The 16,140-nt window shown below is 37.1% G+C and overlaps 1 protein-coding gene and 1 non-coding gene across 3 annotated transcripts; both read right to left on the reverse strand.

Moving 5' to 3' along the window:
• Positions 1-4,037: 4,037 nt before the first annotated feature.
• Positions 4,038-4,109, reverse strand: trnap-cgg. Its single transcript has one exon. It is a non-coding gene; the product is annotated as a tRNA-Pro (tRNA).
• A 2,749-nt stretch (positions 4,110-6,858) lies between these two features.
• LOC124394809 lies at positions 6,859-15,342 on the reverse strand. Of its 2 annotated transcripts, none has more exons than XM_046863276.1 (13): positions 15,084-15,342; positions 14,856-14,996; positions 14,616-14,763; positions 14,363-14,481; positions 11,746-11,871; positions 11,363-11,552; positions 11,206-11,280; positions 10,931-11,086; positions 9,007-9,152; positions 8,744-8,830; positions 7,957-8,103; positions 7,702-7,854; positions 6,859-7,560 (listed from the first exon to the last, which is right to left on the reverse strand). In XM_046863276.1, the coding sequence occupies exons 1-13, from the start codon at positions 15,249-15,251 to the stop codon at positions 7,408-7,410; spliced, it is 1,809 nt and encodes a 602-aa protein (XP_046719232.1). In that variant the 5' UTR covers positions 15,252-15,342; the 3' UTR covers positions 6,859-7,407. The 2 variants fall into 2 exon arrangements, with proteins under 2 accessions (XP_046719232.1, XP_046719231.1); XM_046863275.1 differs by having other exon boundaries at positions 8,729-8,830.
• Positions 15,343-16,140: the final 798 nt, after the last annotated feature.

Here is a 16,140-nt window from a genome sequence, read left to right on the forward strand (position 1 = left end):
AAATAATTTAGGTTTGGTCCTGCACATTTGAGTGTTTTTCCTGCTTTAACACATGGCCGTTCTTAGTTGGTGGAGCGATTTGTCTGCCTGTGAATGTCTTTGCATTACGTTTTGCTGTATATCCCATCACTTGAATGAAATACTGTACTATTGAATTAGATATGATGACTTCTGCCCTGAAAGCATGGAAGAAGGTGGCCAAGATAAGAAACTTGCAGGATGCCAGCTTTCTAATAGGTGTCCAGTGATTGATAAATAAAAATTTAATTGCCAAATTCATTACCCTAATTAATGTAGGATAATGATTTTTGCATACCATTGCAAGAATGTCTACATTTTGATGTATCTTTCTCCAACCCTGTGTGTTTTTAGTGTTGTTCTGGAAGCTTCTGTAACCAAAACAAATTCCTTGCATGTGCAAAAACACGCAATAAATCTTTTTCTGATTCTGATTAAATCTAAGAAAAGACTGCAATACAAACTTAATAAATATAGATAGATATGATTTGAATTAGTTACTGTACTTCATTACATTTGAATGTACAATATAACAATTTTTTCAAACTTTTGCAACTTTTACATACATTTGTGTACTCCATCCACCACTAAATGAATAAAACTCAGGACAATCAAATGTGGAAATGATGCCAATAATATGCTATTTATTATCATTCATATGCTATTTAATTAGGTGCAAATACAGAAAACTAAAATTTACTTAAAAGAAAAGTTTCAAATGAGTGTAAAAAACACAAACATTACATTGCAATTTTTTTCATTGAATGCTTCTTTATTTTTTTATAATTTAGTTTATAGTTTTTCTAATTCCTAATTTATTTAGATAAGCAATTCTGCCTTATCTATTATTTAAAAAAAAGGGGGGTGACTTATTTACTGAGCCTGTATTTGATTTCTAATATGCATTATTGGGTAGTCTGTGCACAATCTTGACAAGTATATACAGTCCAAGCATACAAAATAATTTTATTAACTAAAGAAATAAGCTATATTAAAGTAATTATACACTGGCTATTAGTGGATAGTAGATTTAGCAAAAGATGCAAGTTAATGAGAACAAGTCTATCACATGTATTAACAGAAAGCATATGACAGCCAAAACTATTTCTTTTTTTATGTCAGTCTTGAAGACCATCACTTTACACTCTAAACAGAAGTTGTGGATGACTGCAGACGTGCGTGCTTTGCTAAGGACCCGAGACTTAACCTAAAGAGAAGGTGACAAGGTGACCCTATGAACAGCAATTGCCAAATTGTCCCAGCCAATCAGAGAGGCAAAGCACACACATGTACAGCTACAGTTACTTCAGGACAGCATAGACACATAGGCCATGTAGCATGGTATTCAAGCCATTTTCAATTACAGGACATCACCTGGCTGTGACACTGATGCCTCTCCACCAGATTCATTTAACAGCTTCTATGCTTGGTTTAAAGAGTGTAATACATAATACATTTAAAAAGGTCTTAATATGTACAATTCCACATTAGTACCTAGGCAGATCCAAATTTTATTACGAAATTTTTTTATAATTTTTTATAAAATGATTTATAATCATGGACCTAGAGATTAGGAGTTAAATGATTTCAGGAGGATTACAAGAGAAAAAGGTGAGTAAAATTGAAAATGAAATGACTGAACATGTGCTGACTGACAAAATAGACGAATAAAAATGGTCAGTAAATTGAAAAAAGAGGTAGAACTAATCTAAAACATTTTCTTTTTTTTAAATCTCACTCTATAATGATTTTCTACTTAGTTATTTACTTGGTGTGCATAAGAATGTAGGATTAGATTCTTATTCTCATCAGAATTTGCTCCGGGGAATACAATGGATTCGGTAACATTAGCGGAAGGAATGGATTACAGCACCATGTGGTAAGATAAACAGATGTATTACAAGGTGATTAAAGTCATGCAACTGAGAATGCTTTGTCACCCTTTGTTTTTAATCATAGGTGTTAAAGGTGTAGATAAATATGGAAATAAATTTGCTTTAACAATCACCTATTACAATTAACAATATACAAAAAGTTAATGGACCAAGCCCAAACTGGCAAATGATTCAGCTTTTAATGGTTTTAACAACAAAATAGAGGTGAGGAAATGAGCATAAAACAAATGCACTACGAAAATCTCCCATTTGCTTTTGCATGTCTGGGGTAAGAAACTGTGAGTTTACCTTTCATAGTCTTCCAGTATACAAAGGTTAAATCATTAAATAGATTCAAATGTTTTATTTAAAAATAATCTTCTCTAAAATAATCTTCTCTATAACATCCTAAGGATTCGACTATTTCTGTCCACACAGGCTGCCCAGGTGCTTGTTCAGTCTCTTGTCATTTCAAGACTTGTCTACTGCAACTCTCTGCTGGCAGGTCTTCCCCTGAACGCTATTTGTCCACTGCAAATAATCCAAAATGCAGCTGCACGACTTGTGTTCAATCTGCCCAAGTTTTCCCACACCACCCCACTGCTGCACTTCCTTCACTGGCTTCCAGTAGCTGCACGTATCAGATTCAAAACACTGATGCTTGCCTACAAGGCCAAAAATGGACCAGCACCATCTTACCTCAGTGACCTTAACACATCTCGCACTGCACCACGATGTCTGAGATCCTCCAGCACTGCTCAACTGGCACCACCTTCTCTCAGAATGAGAGGTAAGTACACTTCAAGGCTCTTCTCTGTTCTGGCACCGAGGTGGTGGAATGAACTTCCATTAGATGTCCGTACAGCGGAGTCCCTGACTATCTTCAAGCTACGACTGAAGACCTACCTCTTCCGGAAACACTTAAATTAGCACTTTCCAAGTTTGTAGAATTCAAGGGTTATGTTTATATTAAGTTTGTAATCTTGCGTACCAGTGTAGATTTATTCATTACTAGAGACTCAAAGCACTTTTGTGCGTCGCTCTGCATAAGGGCGTCTGCTAAATGCCGCAAATGTAAATGTAAATGTAAAAATTCAAGATATGTCTCAGGCCATAAAGTTTTTTAACCGCTCAAAAACAAATAAATGATTGAACACATAACACTGAATGAAACAACATTGATCCGTCTTTCTGGAAAAAGCTGTCTGCAAGTCTCAAACCGACAAGAAATCAAAATAATCAAAAAAGTTTCATTTTCTGGCACTTTTATTGCCCAAAAGCATAGATTAATTCATATATCCTCACCAGCACCTCTGATAAATAAAGGAATCTGGGTGAGTTGATGTCAATAATTTTGAGTTTCAGTGTTTTAAAATACATCTTAAACAGAATGCACTATTTGTGCATTACAATATTCGCTAATTAGTCAGGGGTCTGAATACACTTATCATCACTGTACATTCTGCCCAACATTTCACATAAATCTGTGTACATAATGTATGTGTATATATTTATATATATATATTTTTTATATATAGTAGACTGTTTATTCAGCTTGCTACTCCTTACTGCCATAATCCTGTGATCTGTAACCTTCATAGCCTTCATATTTATTCACTGTATATACTTCATATATATACCACTGCTGTAAATATGCCAGATAGTTATCTGCACTGTAAATATTCTAGATATTTATCTGCACTTTTTGCACAATTGCTACATTTTGCACTTCTGGTAGATGCCAAACTGCATTTCTTTGCTGTGTACCTGTACAATGCAATGACAATAAAGTTGTATCTATCTATCTATCTATCTATCTATCTATCTATCTATCTATCTATCTATCTATCTATCTATCTATCTATCTATCTATCTATCTATCTATCTATCTATTTGCAAAGTACTGTACTTCGCAGTTAATGTGTAAATCTGAGTCATAATGCATGTGTGTATATAAAGAGGCTTTTTTTGCCAAATGTACATTACAGCACAATGAATTTATTTCTTGGCACATGCCAGCAAGGTAAGGATGCTGGGGTCAGAGCGCAGGTATGATACAGCACAGAGGATTAAGGGCCTTGTGCAAAGACCTAAGAGTGGCAGCTTGGCAATGCTGGAACTTAAACCCCAACTTTCCCTAAAAGCGGGCTCGTCCGGGATTTGAACCCGGGACCTCTCGCACCCGAAGCGAGAATCATACCCCTAGACCAACGAGCCACACAAAAGTGTTTGCTTGAAAATGGAGTTGTTAGTTTACTGTGAATAAATACCGTAGAATGTAGTGAAAGCAAACTTGACAATTTCTTTAAAATATCACCGCTCATCACCTGGCCAAGACCATCCCCACAGTAAAGCATGGTGGTGGCAGCATCATGTTTTGGGGATGTTTCACAGCAGCAGGAACTGGGAGACTATTCAGGATTGAGGGAAAGATAAATGCAGCAATGTACAGAGACATACTTAATAAAAAAGAAAACCTGCTCAAGAGCGCTCTGGACCTCAGACTGGGGAAATGGTTCATCTTAGAAACAGGACAACGACACTAAACACACAGCCAAGATAACAAAGGAGTGGCTATGGGACGACTCTGTGAATGTCCTTGAGTGGCCCAGCCAGAGCCCAGAATTGAATCTGATTAAAAATCTCTAGAGAGATTTGAAAATGGCTGTGCACTGACGCTTCCTACACAACCCGATGGAGCTTGAGAGGTTCTGCAAAGAAGGATGGGATAAACTGCCCAAAAAATAGGTGTGCCAAGCTTGTAGCATCAAATTTAAAAAGACTTGAGGCTGTAATTGGTGCCAAAGGTGCTTCAACAAAGTATTGAGCAAATACTTCGAATGAGTGAATACTTATGCACGTGATTTTTGTTGTTGTTGTTGTTCTTTATTTTTAATAAATTTGCATTTGCAATTTGCATAAAGATTTCAATCAATCTTCTTTCATAATGTCATTAAGCAGTACTGTTTATTGCATTTTTTAAATAATGAGTTCCATCCATTTTGGATTAAGGCTGTAACATAAACTGTGGAAAAGATGAAGCATTGTGAATACCTTCCAGATGCACTGTAAATTGAGTAGAGTATGATGTAAAATAAGTTAAAAAAAAAGTTAGGTAAGAAAAGACTATCATTTACAATTAACATTTAGTAAGTTGTATATTAATTAAAATCTACAAAAAACATATATAGAAGTTATCCCAATATCCCAGTAAAGTGCATAATGAGGTGATTTATCACAGAAGGTTTTATAGCAATGCAGAACAAAATGTTACTATAAATCATAAACATACAAAACATGTTGTGAGGACTAGACCTCACAAAAGTTTGCAACTTTTTAGGGTATTTTAGGGGGAAAATATTTTTTAAGAAAAGGCATGTCTGGGAAGTTTTGTAAATCATCGGATCTTTGTCTTCTGTAGCTCTGATTACAGAGACCTAGTTGAATGCAGTACAGTGATGAATGATGAAGAGATTTAGTAAAAATACGTTATGCTGTAATCGTAATACCTTTGGGAAAACTGACTGACTTGTACAAACTTTTCTTACTGCCAGATAATGACCACCAAAACACAATGCAAACATCATTAAGACTTCCTTGGACTGGCAGTCCGATGGGATTTACAGTATTAAATCAGCCACCCCAGACCTCTGACATCAACCAATCAGAAAAAAAGTAACATTTTCTGCAGCTTTATAAGTACCTCAGAAAGTTTGTAAGGAATTTTGTACAGCACATCATATCAATGGTCTATTTGAAATTTAGTTTGAAATTATTAACAATACATGAGTATCATTATATCAAAAAATTCTCTAATGATAATAATTAGTGCAAATATGTAGAGTTTGTATATTAGGAGTAGCTTAATAATAGACCTGTGTTTCATTTCCCAGTTATAATCACTGCAAAGTCTGATTAATGCTCCTCTGCATCAGGGGGTCCCAACCACCGGGCCACGGACCGATATCTGTTCGCAGAACAGAAAGTATATCCGTGCCAAACAGAAAGTATAAAACCTTTTTAATGTTTATTTTATTTAGATTTTATGGACTTTTGCAGTCTACAGAGTGTTTAATTTGAAAAAAAGAGCACTTCTGCCTGTGCCTATTTCGATGCACCGTTTTGTTTTAGTTGCAGTTCCATTTATATAATTACATTATATAAAAATATGCAACTTTTTACGTGCAACAACATACGGACTACCAGAGACCACAACAAATTTTCCAGGGGGGGTCCATGGAAATTTGTTGTGGGCCTTGGTTGTCCGTATATTGTTGCACACAATTACTGTGCATGTGTATTATTACACGTATTATACAATTTAATAATTAATTCAATTTATTTATATAATATTGAAAATTTAAAAATAATAATAATAATACAATTTAATAGAAAAAATAAATACTTTTCTTCTGTAAAATTGGTTTGTAATGCAAAAAAGTTGGGATTACTGCTCTACATTATTTACATTTACATTTTGTGGCATTTAGCAGACACCCATGTCCAGAGTGACATACAAAATTGCTTTGAGTCTTTAGCAATGAATAAATCTGGTACTCTTTATTACAAACTTAAAATAAATCAGCCTACAACTTTTTTTTAAACAAAGCAAACTTGGAAAGTGTTAGTTTCAGTGTTTCAGAAAGAGGTAGGTCTTCAACCATCACTTGAAGATAGCCAGGGATTCTGCTGTTCGGACATCTAGGGGAAGTTTATTTACCACAGATGGACTTCAATCAAGTTGTAGAAACATCTCAAGGATGATCAGTGGAAACAGGATGCACATGAGCTCAGTTTCGAATGCCATGGCAAAGGCTGTGAATACTTATGTGTATGTGATTTTTTTGTATTTTTTATTTGTAATACATTTGCAATACCAACTTCTTTCACATTATCACTATAGGGTATTGTTTGTAAAATTTCCAGGAAAATAATCAATTAAATCTATTTTTAAATAAGGCTGTGACATAAAATGTGAAGCGCTATGAACACTTTAAATGTGGATGCACTGTACTTTAAAACCAAACACAGTGTCAGTTACAACCAGATGTATGTAGGAAGGTTTCTAAAAACATAATAAATCAAGAATTCTAAGTCTGCCCTCAGAAAACTTTGTGTCACCAACAAGTCTTCTCAAAGCTGCTAATTTAATGACCTCAAGGCAAATGGGCCTTGCTTTATGAAATATTGAAAGCATACATAACAAATGTTTTATACTCACGATTTTTTTAATGTTTACCATAATTGTTATTTACATTAATAATACAGTGCTGACTACATGACCTTGTCATTCATTCGTTCTTCATCCACCACACTAATTTTTTTTTCTTTTTTGTGTGTTTGTTTAAAGTTTTTCTCTGCTTTTTTCTGCAGTTACACAAATATCCTCTATGCGATGCAGAGACAGCATCTATGTCGCCATCTATCTTTGCAGCACACAGTAGTTTGGATTAAATAGTTGATCTTGTCACATTCAGGGCTCGTACTTAAAAAAAAAAAAAACGATTTCGACACTTCACTCTGGCACAATGTCCTGGCCTTCTGCTCCATGTTTAATTGGCAGCTCACTGTCACTTGGGCTGACCTCCAGCTTCATATCTCTCAGCAGGCTTTCTACATTCCTGAGCACTGAACTTTCTCTGTGCTTCTCCAGCAACCTGGCCACCTCCTGTCAAAATATACACTATATTAATAATTCTGTAAAATTTAGCAACCCGCTTCCAGGCTCCCTCTGAAGTGAATGCCCCAGCTTTCAGCATGGTGCCGTGCGTTTAGACAATGAAGCGCAGGTTATAATGAGTTGGCTTACATTCAGGTTCTCTGACACAGTTCCTGGGTCAGGTTGATGTACACTCTTGAGCAGAAGGCTATTAAGCGCTGAGTCAGTGCCTTGTTTTTTTTCTTCATCCAAATCAGGCTCCAATCTGGCATGGAACAACTCACTTAGACACACTTGTAGGACCTGGAGCAGCATAAAAAAAATAAAAAGCAGGTGGGAAAAAAAAACACAGTTGACATCATGAAATGCTACAAAATGCCATGAGAGCATGATCCTGGCTAGTACCTTAAAGAAGGCTCTTTGGAAAGAAACATTTGTATCAACACTCAGTTGACCAGTGGATATGTGAGCAGCACAGTGTAGAAGCAGCAGAGAGAATCCTCCTACGGATTGTAGCCTTTGCTGGCGCACATACAGAGTGTTCTCAGTCTCCTACAAACACAGTACCAATCAGACATTTTGGAATGCCTAGACATTTTCCCGACTGACCATTTTACCTAATCTTTCGACATATATCAACACAGTTAGAAACAGCAGTGGTGCTGCAGATTCAGCACATTCCTATTGATCTCAGAATGAACACCAGTTTCCTTGAGCAGACAAAGCTCATGTCCTTTGTATGGCCATATTTGTTGACTTTTAGGAAAAAAGGAGACACAGCAGAGACCATTAAAGGTTTTGCAAGACCTAAAATTTGTATTATTTCAAGCTTCTGTTTGACAATGATTATTTATACATAACAGTGCAACTAGAAAAAGGAAAATGTTTCAAATCTATCTCTCTCTCTCTCTCTCTCTCTCTCTCTCTCTCTCTCTCTCTCTCTATATATATATATATATATATATATATATATATATATATATATATATATATATATATATATATAAGCTAAAACTTTTGCACTATGAATAAATATATCGAAACTATTAATCCTTAAACTGAGACTGAATGATGCCAAGCTAATGCTATTTCAAATTGTTTAAAAATTGCAAAGCATCAAATATACACAGTTTTCCTCTTGTCTTCTTTAAGACATATGTAAAATATCACCACATACTTTGGCTACAAATACCTGGTAATAAAAAGAATTACGGAAGGCATTGCAGCGGTAGTTGTTCGCAGGAAGGCTTGAGGCGAGTTGTAATTCCACTGCTGGTGCCTGAAAAGTACAACCCCAAGCATAACTAATCGGAGTTACTTTCCAATACATTAAGCATTTCATTATGTCCTTGTTCAGTGGGTATAAAATATTACTCACAATAAATCAAAATGAAGAAGTGTGTAAATGAATGTGTGTGTAAGAAAAAAAAAAAGCAGAAATAGAGAGATTCGAACCACTTTGTGTGTATAAAGCAGTTGGAGAAGAAGCTGGCCGTGCTGGTAGATCAGAAACTCCCGGGGATTAAGAGTGTCAGCTGCGACTTTGACAAGCTCTCCCTCACAATCCCACTGGGCATCCAAGAAATCAATAAAGGGGCACCCTGAGAACACAACACAAAGAGGCCATGGTCCAAGGTTCCTTTCTCAATAAAGAAAAAAAACAATTGACAACAAAAGACAGCAAATATGATCTATTATGTAATGTTTTGGTAACACTTAACTATAATAACAGTACATGAATAAGCATGTACTAATTTGTAAACTAAATGTTACTTTATTATGAACTTTTGATGAGTTAAAAGCATGTACTAATCAAGAACTTCAAGGCTTTACACTTCAAGGCTCTTCTCTGTTCTGGCACCGAGGTGGTGGAATGAACTTTCCCTAGATGTCCGTACAGCAGAGTCCCTGATTATCTTCAAACGACGACTGAAGACCTACCTCTTCCTGAAATACCTAAATTAGCACTTTCCAAGTTTGTAGAATTTGAGTTATATTTATATTAAGTTTGTAATCTTGCGTACCAGTGTAGATTTATTCATTACTAGAGACTCAAAGCACTTTTGTACGTCGCTCTGGATAAGGGCGTCTGCTAAATGCCACAAATGTAAATGTAAATGTAAGAACTAACTTTCCTACACCATGAGCCACATGAATTCATGTGGGCACAATGGCTACCATGATTACATGTTAGTACAAGTTTGTTTAACAATATATTAATTAACACTTTAGGTTAAGCTAAGTGATAATTGCTCTATAAGAAAGAATATGAAATAAAAGTGCACTATTTAAAATACTTTACCTACACCATTGGATAGTGCTGAATTATCCTCCTCTAGGAACCCACAAAGGCACGTCTGCTTTATGAATACATGTTAGTGTGGTACTTTAATAATGAGGACAATGGAGCAGTGCTTTGGGGCCACGGCCACTGTAACCATTCACGGTGGGTAGATGTGATGAGAAAGGTATAAATAACCAGGTGAAAAAACAGGTGTTTATTATTGTACCTTTGTGGGTTTTAAATGATGCACTTTTATTTAGGTAGCCATTGTTCACACATGAATTCATGTGACTTATGGTGTAGTTAAGGTTAGTTCTTGATTAGTATATGCCTTAACTCATCATTAGTTCATAATAAAATAACATTTACATATTAGTACATGCTTATTTATGTACTGTTATTGTAAAGTGTTGCTAATGTTTATTTTAGCACGTGGCCTAAATGGGTCAGCGAGTGATCGAGGTGCTTGCCGCTGAGCAGGCCTGCCATCTTTGCTTGGTCTCTGAGCCTTTGTTCAACATCTTGAATAAGTTGAAAGAATGGAGTGAGTTCCAGAAAATTGGCCCAGTCCTCACTTGGATGATATAGTAAAGCACATGGCGATAATAATCATTACAAAAGGCTTTAACGTAGACCAGCTGTTCAGTCATCTCGAGCCTTAATTATTATCCGATGTTGGGTCTTACTACCCTCTAGTGCTTCATATATGCAATGACCTTTAATAGGTTTAGGTTATGATGTTTCTAATCCTGCTATATTGCCAAAAGTTTGCGAACACCTGGTTATAACTATGGTATGTGCTTTTTGAGCATCACATTCCACATTTAGTCCTGAATTGCTCTAATAATTCACTTCACTCTTTTGGGAAGATGTTTCACTACACTACTTTGGAGCGTGCTTGTGGAGATTTGAGATCTCCACAAGAGATACTTTTGTCCTTATAGTGTATCTTTCGTTTCAAAGCTAAGGGTCATGTGCATGGGAAATAATGTCTCCTTAAGATTTTGGGCATCTGATTGGGCAAAATTTGAGAAGGTTAGTGAACTACTGTCACTCATGATGGCAAAAGAGGTGCTGGTCAGAATATTACCTTACCCTGGATTTGAGCAGAGCTGACATCCTGTTCTGTGTGTGTAGGGGATGAACTGGAGAATACAGGCTCTGAGGCATTCAGCTCGCTCGCAGACAAAGCCTTTTCTTGAATTTTCAGTGACTGAGTCGAAACTGCTGCACAGCAAGACTGATTGGCATCTGTGCCTCAGAAATTACATTAAATATCACAATGAGCAGTCAGAATACAACTTCATACACCGTGAGTAAAAAGTGTTCTGACCAGTGGAATTGACTCAGTCATGCTTTTCAATTAATACCTTTAGCTACAGGGACCGACACAGTCCAGGCTCTGGAGCTTGTATCTCTGTCCAATGCCTGCTTCAATGCCAGGTCTGCAAAAGAAAGAGTGTAGACAACTAAAGGAAGCAGGACATGCTAATTTCAACAAAATGAATGAGGGTATTGTTGTTGTACCAGTGCTCTGCTGGCTCTGGGCACCAAAAACGAGACTAGAAAGTTTGCCCTCCTCCAGCATCTGAATGAGGCGCTCCAACCGAGGGAGGATTTTGTGCTGAGTCAGAACCATTGCTTTCAGAGGGTTTTTCCTGCCTCTGGGCTGCACCATACCATAATCCTTATACGAGAACGAGCCTGACAATATGGCCTATTGAGATGGGAGTAAAACAGGCTTATAGGATTTTAGTGTGTAACACAGCGCTATTCGCGAATCAGCTCCAGCTCATCCATATAAAATGTGGATGTGTGAAATCATCTTAAAGTCTATTTTTCCTCGACCAAGCTCTATATAAGTTCATACGCATGCTGTGTTTAACATGCTGGCTTTAGGTGTGCATTACCTCAGCAGTATCAGCACGGAGCTGGCTGAGATCGCAGGCCAAGCGTGCTGAAGAAAGAGCAACGTCCAGCTCGGTGTGTCTCTGCTTTAATTGCTCCCACAGCTCCTTCTGCCTTGTCTTCTCCTCCTATAACAGCAGAACATCATTCCACCAATTTGTGTTGTGTTTGGTATTTTAGGGGGATTCTTTAATGTTCACTTTTAGGATATAAAATGGAATCTGTCAGAGGTGTCTATAAATGTTGGGAAATTCACCGTACATGTAAGCGCAAAATAATTAACCCAACAAAGGAATTAAAATGAGAGATAAATTACAAATTTAAATCTGTATTGGAAATTTCTTTCATTATAGCCAGCCAAGACAATTTCCTTCAGAGCTATTGTAGTATTCCCAGTAACCTCACTATTGGCCCAATAGTTTTCACATGAGATGAGCACATTTCTAATGATGTTAACAACAAATCATTGGTCAGGAAATGAGTAAGAAATAAATCAATACATTTACATTATCCTATAATTGGATAGTTCTTCCCCTCAAGCATTCAAGTCTTATGGGTAAACTTATGGACAGCATTTTCTAGAAAAAAAAATGTTGCTGTTGTTTCTTTCAATGTTAATGAACTCCAACCAAAACTTGATGAGGAGTTTTTGAGAACACAAACATGTTACATTTCATATCAAGCATTTTGACAAGCATCTTGATTTGCTTACAAAAAGACACACATTATACACATGGATTTCCATAAATCCCACATGAATTTATATTATGTTTATATAAAAGAGGCCCCAGGAACCCTCCAAAACCAGAAGCCCTCAAAATACCAGTTGATGTAGCAGAAGTAAACAAGCACATGGTAGCACAGGAACTCTCAGGGGTGCATTTTATTGCTCATTTTCTGAACAATTTTGTTGTTAAGACCATTAAAATCATAATACTTGGCTATTTTGGCCCATTTTAATTTGACCAGGAATATAGGTCACCAATCACCTCATTTCCACCACTACTTATTTTTTCATTCATGTTTTTCTTATTCATATAGGTTATTCTGAAACATCAGAGAAGTACACACTGATGCATGACTTAGCTGAAGGTTATCTGACCTTCTAAATTCTATGCTCACACTAGTTCACAGTATCTACAGAGCCGGCATGTGGCCTATTTATATGTGTCTGCATTTAGCAGTGGTGGGTCCTAAGATGCAGCATTACTCATTTAATTCATTCATGAATTCATGAATCCATAATTTGCTCTGAATTGCTGAATTGCTTTCCCAACATTTCAGGAAAGTACAAGATGGCAAGTTCGTATAAACAGACCGTGATAGAGTTAGATGATGGATCAGAGCTCAAATTGCCTAAAAATGGAAACTCTTTCACGTGCACTTATTGAGCCTTGACCTAGACATGCACAACTACTGTAGATGCAGACTGTTCAATGCTTGAACCTTGCATGTGGACATCAGACACTGCTGCATATCCCTTTAGAAAAAGCTGTCATTTTCTGCATTGTTGCAGCATGAATGAAAAGCTCACTAGGTTTGCCAAGAACTCATTTATGATGGAATAAAGAGGAATCATCAGCAGACATGGGACAAACAAATAAGCTGTTACCACAAGGCAGTGAAATGAAGTGTAGAATTCAGAGCAGCTTTGTACAGCTGCCTCACATACACACAGACCCTGACGTACTCTCAGAAGCTGCTTTTCATCCTCTAAAAGTGAACGATGAGCCTGCTGACAATCTGCCATCTGAGCATCCTGATGATCAGGAGTGCAGATCAGCAGAAGCAAATGCTCTGCAGGCAGATATTAATGCTGCACTACTGAATCTAAAGCTGGATCTTCCACAGATGATTGAATGCCTAACCCATATCTTGGTATACTCGCTCAGGCGAGTGACTGGGCTATCTCATAAAGTATCGACTTTATTAAAGCGCCCTAATGCACATTCAAAAGTGCATTGATGCTGCAACAAGAGATAACACCAAGCATAAGAGCTGCAGTAGTAGATACACTACTAGAAACTCTAAGGTTGAGTACACAGACACTAAAGGTATGTCAGATATAAAAGAGCTGACACTGTTAGCGCTTGACAGTGTGGTGGATGTGCTGTTGAATTCTTGATTCTGTTTATATTATTGCTCATTCTAATCTCTTACTGTTACTATTGTAAGTCATTTAACAGAAGACTTTTCCAAAGCCACTTTCCAGGTTCTTGTTAACTTGAAAAGTATATTAAAATCAAAAGACAAGAAAGTCTGGTGAGTCAACCACTATTTATACAGTAGTTGTAATAAGTGAGAACAGTAAATAAATGAGGCAGCTTCCTCACATATGCCTTATCTATGCACCAAGTGGATAGCATTCCTACTATAATGTGTAACAATGGGAATAAACTTTTTATTATGTACTCTTTTGAGACACCCACAGACATTATCAATGTGAGAACAAATTACTGCCTTGAAAAAAAATGCCAAAATCTCTCTCAGATGCAGAATGTCTCTGAATTGCATATAAAATAATCGTCCTGGACCTATTGTTTAGGAGTGAGTGCATAGTGCATAGTGTATTTATATTTATGTACATAAAAGCACAAGAGATTAAACATTGAAACTGACCAGAGGCATGGACCGATCTTGCTCCAACTGCTGCTTTGCCATAAACACACTCACTCTATTCAACACTGCAGTCACTTCAGCGTTCCAATGGCTATGCTGTTTCCACTCTTCATCGTCACCTATGTAAACACACACACACACACACACACACACACACACACACACACACACACACACAGACACCTAATCTGTGGGATCTATTCATGTTTGTACACCCCCTATTAACCAAGCCTTTAACAAGTGTACATGTCACCTCCAGTAAAAGTGAGTAGGATGTGTCTAGGCAGCAGGAGTGAGAGCTCCGAGTTTACAGCATTCCTTCTCTGAGCCTCTTTATAGACTGCCTCCTGAAGCTCCGCTGCTGCCTCCCTTAATTGCTTCTCTGTGTCCGTCCACACAAGCTAACACACACCAACATGCACACGCACGATTAAGGCCTTTCCACTCACATTTGGAGCCATCTCTTGTCTATCAAGCCCGCTGTAAACCTCACATGATATGACTCTTCCTGTAGGGCCGTGTAAAGGCAGTCCCGCAGTGCTCTGTCGAAATCAGCTACTAGCTGCTCCTCTTTAACTCTCTGCTGTCTCCAGAACTGGGCCCTCATGCTGCACTCCTTCTGCACGACCTCTGCCTGCACCAAACACACACATACTGTATGCACACTTTCAACACCCACAGGCTTTTAGAGATATTCAGATGTTCAACCATATTTGCTCACCAGTACATTGTCTGGATTATCTCTTATGGTCAGACACTGGGACACAGTCACTGGGACTACAGTCCTCTTCCACACGTCTAGCCGAGCGCCTACTACCGGAGCCACAACCCCAGTCACAGGGTCTACAGTCTGTACCCCAAAGCAGATAGGAACCAGGCCTGGACGCATTTGTGTTCATGATGAGAATGCAGGTCACATCATTCTATCTATAGACCTGAATGAGACACAGCACTCTGACATTAGCAGGCTTCATGGATGAAAAAAGGGTGAATTCAAGGGTGAATTCTAAGCCATCTGTCAACAATTTTCTCCCGTATTTAGTCCAATGTCCAATTCCCCCCCATCAGGCATCACATGAAGCCAGCTGACCACATCATTTTGAACTGCTCATGCAATATAGGAAAGAATATCTGCCAACTTCTGCATGCATGAACTTGCTGTTAAATGTCAGATTTGGTAACATGGTCATGTGCAAATTCACTTTTACTGCAAACCATTGAAACAAAAGAATGATACAGGCAATTACTGTAGAAAAGATATTTTGTTTTTGCAATATTTTATCTCAGATACGAACTGTTATTAGTGATCCTATTTTGCTAATTACATATTTAAAAAGCTTAGCTTGCTTCATAGATTAGATTAGATTAGATTAAATTAGATTAGATTAGATTTTACTTTATTGTCATTGTGCAGAGTACAGGGCCAATGAAATCCTATTAGCATCTAGCCAAAAGTGCAAAGAGCAATAGAGCAATGTATATAAATACATAAATCTAATCTAATATATATATATATACAGGAGTGCAGAATTATTAGGCAAGTTGTATTTTGAGGATTAATTTTATTTGAGGATTTAATTTGAACAACAACCATGTTCTCAATGAACACAAAAACTCATTAATATCAAAGCTGAATATTTTTGGAAGTAGTTTTAGTTTTAGCTATTTTAGGGGATATCTGTGTGTGCAGGTGACTATTACTGTGCATAATTATTAGGCAACAACAAAAACAAATTCATACCCATTTCAATTATTTATTTTACCAGTGAAACCAATAT

Source organism: Silurus meridionalis, chromosome 12 (assembly GCF_014805685.1).
Source record: "Silurus meridionalis isolate SWU-2019-XX chromosome 12, ASM1480568v1, whole genome shotgun sequence".
In the NCBI taxonomy this organism is placed as follows: Eukaryota; Metazoa; Chordata; class Actinopteri; order Siluriformes; family Siluridae; genus Silurus; species Silurus meridionalis.